General features: G+C 37.3%; 1 protein-coding gene across 1 annotated transcript in view; it reads right to left on the reverse strand.

Annotated features, from left to right (window-relative positions):
- Positions 1 to 1,408, reverse strand: part of SLC38A9 (solute carrier family 38, member 9) — a 98,764-nt gene that overhangs the window by 59,302 nt on the left and 38,054 nt on the right. The window contains exon 2 of the mRNA XM_012655267.1: positions 249 to 381. Coding sequence (XP_012510721.1) covers positions 249 to 381 — 133 coding nt within the window. The remainder of the gene's footprint in view (positions 1 to 248; positions 382 to 1,408) is intronic.

A 1,408-nucleotide genomic window follows, 5' to 3' on the forward strand; every position in this document is an offset into this window, starting at 1 on the left:
AAAAACATCTCCAGGTTGTTGTCAACACAGAGAGATTGTTTCAAATCTCTCTATGCCAGGCTAGATAAGAATGAACTAGCCTGAGATGTAGGACATGTATTAATTATTATACTATCTTTGCCTTTGCATGATGCTGTCCTTGGAATACGGCCAGCAAAAAGTTCAATCACTGGGAGTTACCCAGGCTTATGCTGCTCACTATTCATTTCAATTTAACTTTAGACAATTAGTAATGCTTTGCCTCTTACCAGTGCCTTGTCTGCAGGAGTGGTGAGCCGGCTGTAGTAATGAATTCTCTTGTTCATGGCAGAGGCATGGTCGCTAACCCTCTGAATGGCATTATTCACATTGACGATGTTTGTGGGCTCTATATAGAAAGGCCTAGAGAAGGGAATATACACTTGACAAAAAGCGTTCAGCCAAAAATTGTGGAAATCAGCCTTTGAAGAAAATATCTTCTTGTCCTCCATTAGAAATGGGATGCACAAAGGCAAGGCATTCACTTCTCACTTTTGGTGGGAAAAGAAAAAGGTCACAAAAGAAGTATTATCCTACTTACAGAATAAAGCTTTTGTCTCATTAATAGTTTTACTTTAAACACCCTTTTTTAATCTTAAGAAATTTAGCAACAGAAGAGACATAGCAGAAAGAGCCTAAATCAGTTATTAAAAAGAAATATAGCAACTATCAATATCCAACAATGAAAGTTAGACAGCTTTGAATAGTCTCTCAAAAAAGCTCTTGGCGCAAAATCAGATAAATCATGCACTAAAATGTCCCTCTACTAAAGAGTCTCTACTCCCTCCTTATGGGCCAAAGTTACTTGCTAGGATAAACAGAATTCTTACTTCTTGGTCCATGTGTTAAGGATTAGTAATCTCGACCATCTCCGTTGGGAGACTTATTCAAAGTAGTGTCAAATGGATCATCAGGACACTAGAGATATTTTGCCTCATTCTATTTTTTTTGTGGATTTTAGTAACATACCCTATTATTTACATGTATGCTTCCTTTCCATGACTATGTCCTAATCAACTGCAGATTTTGGGTTTCAATCATCCTTTCCAGTCATCAGCCCTTTCTGTTCCTTTCTGAAACTCCCTCATTTTCTTTCTAAGCTTCCAGTAACATACTACCCAAAATGGAAAGACCAGGCAGAGACGTATGAAAGGACTGCATTCCTCTGCTGATTCTTAGACCCCTTGAAGTTGTAAGTGACACCGTGGCCCAAACTATATATAATTTGTCATTCAGATTATACACAGATCCAAATAACTCCTCTACACTTTTGGTTCTGAAAGAAGCTTAAAATTTATTAAGCTATGGATATAATTTCTGGAGACACTGTTAACCTAATCTTGTGGGAAGCAATTGAAAAACCAAGTGAGTGAAAATTTATTTTCTGCTA

Source organism: Propithecus coquereli, unplaced genomic scaffold (genome assembly GCF_000956105.1).
Source record: "Propithecus coquereli isolate 6110/MARCELLA unplaced genomic scaffold, Pcoq_1.0 Scaffold47, whole genome shotgun sequence".
Lineage (NCBI taxonomy): Eukaryota > Metazoa > Chordata > Mammalia > Primates > Indriidae > Propithecus > Propithecus coquereli.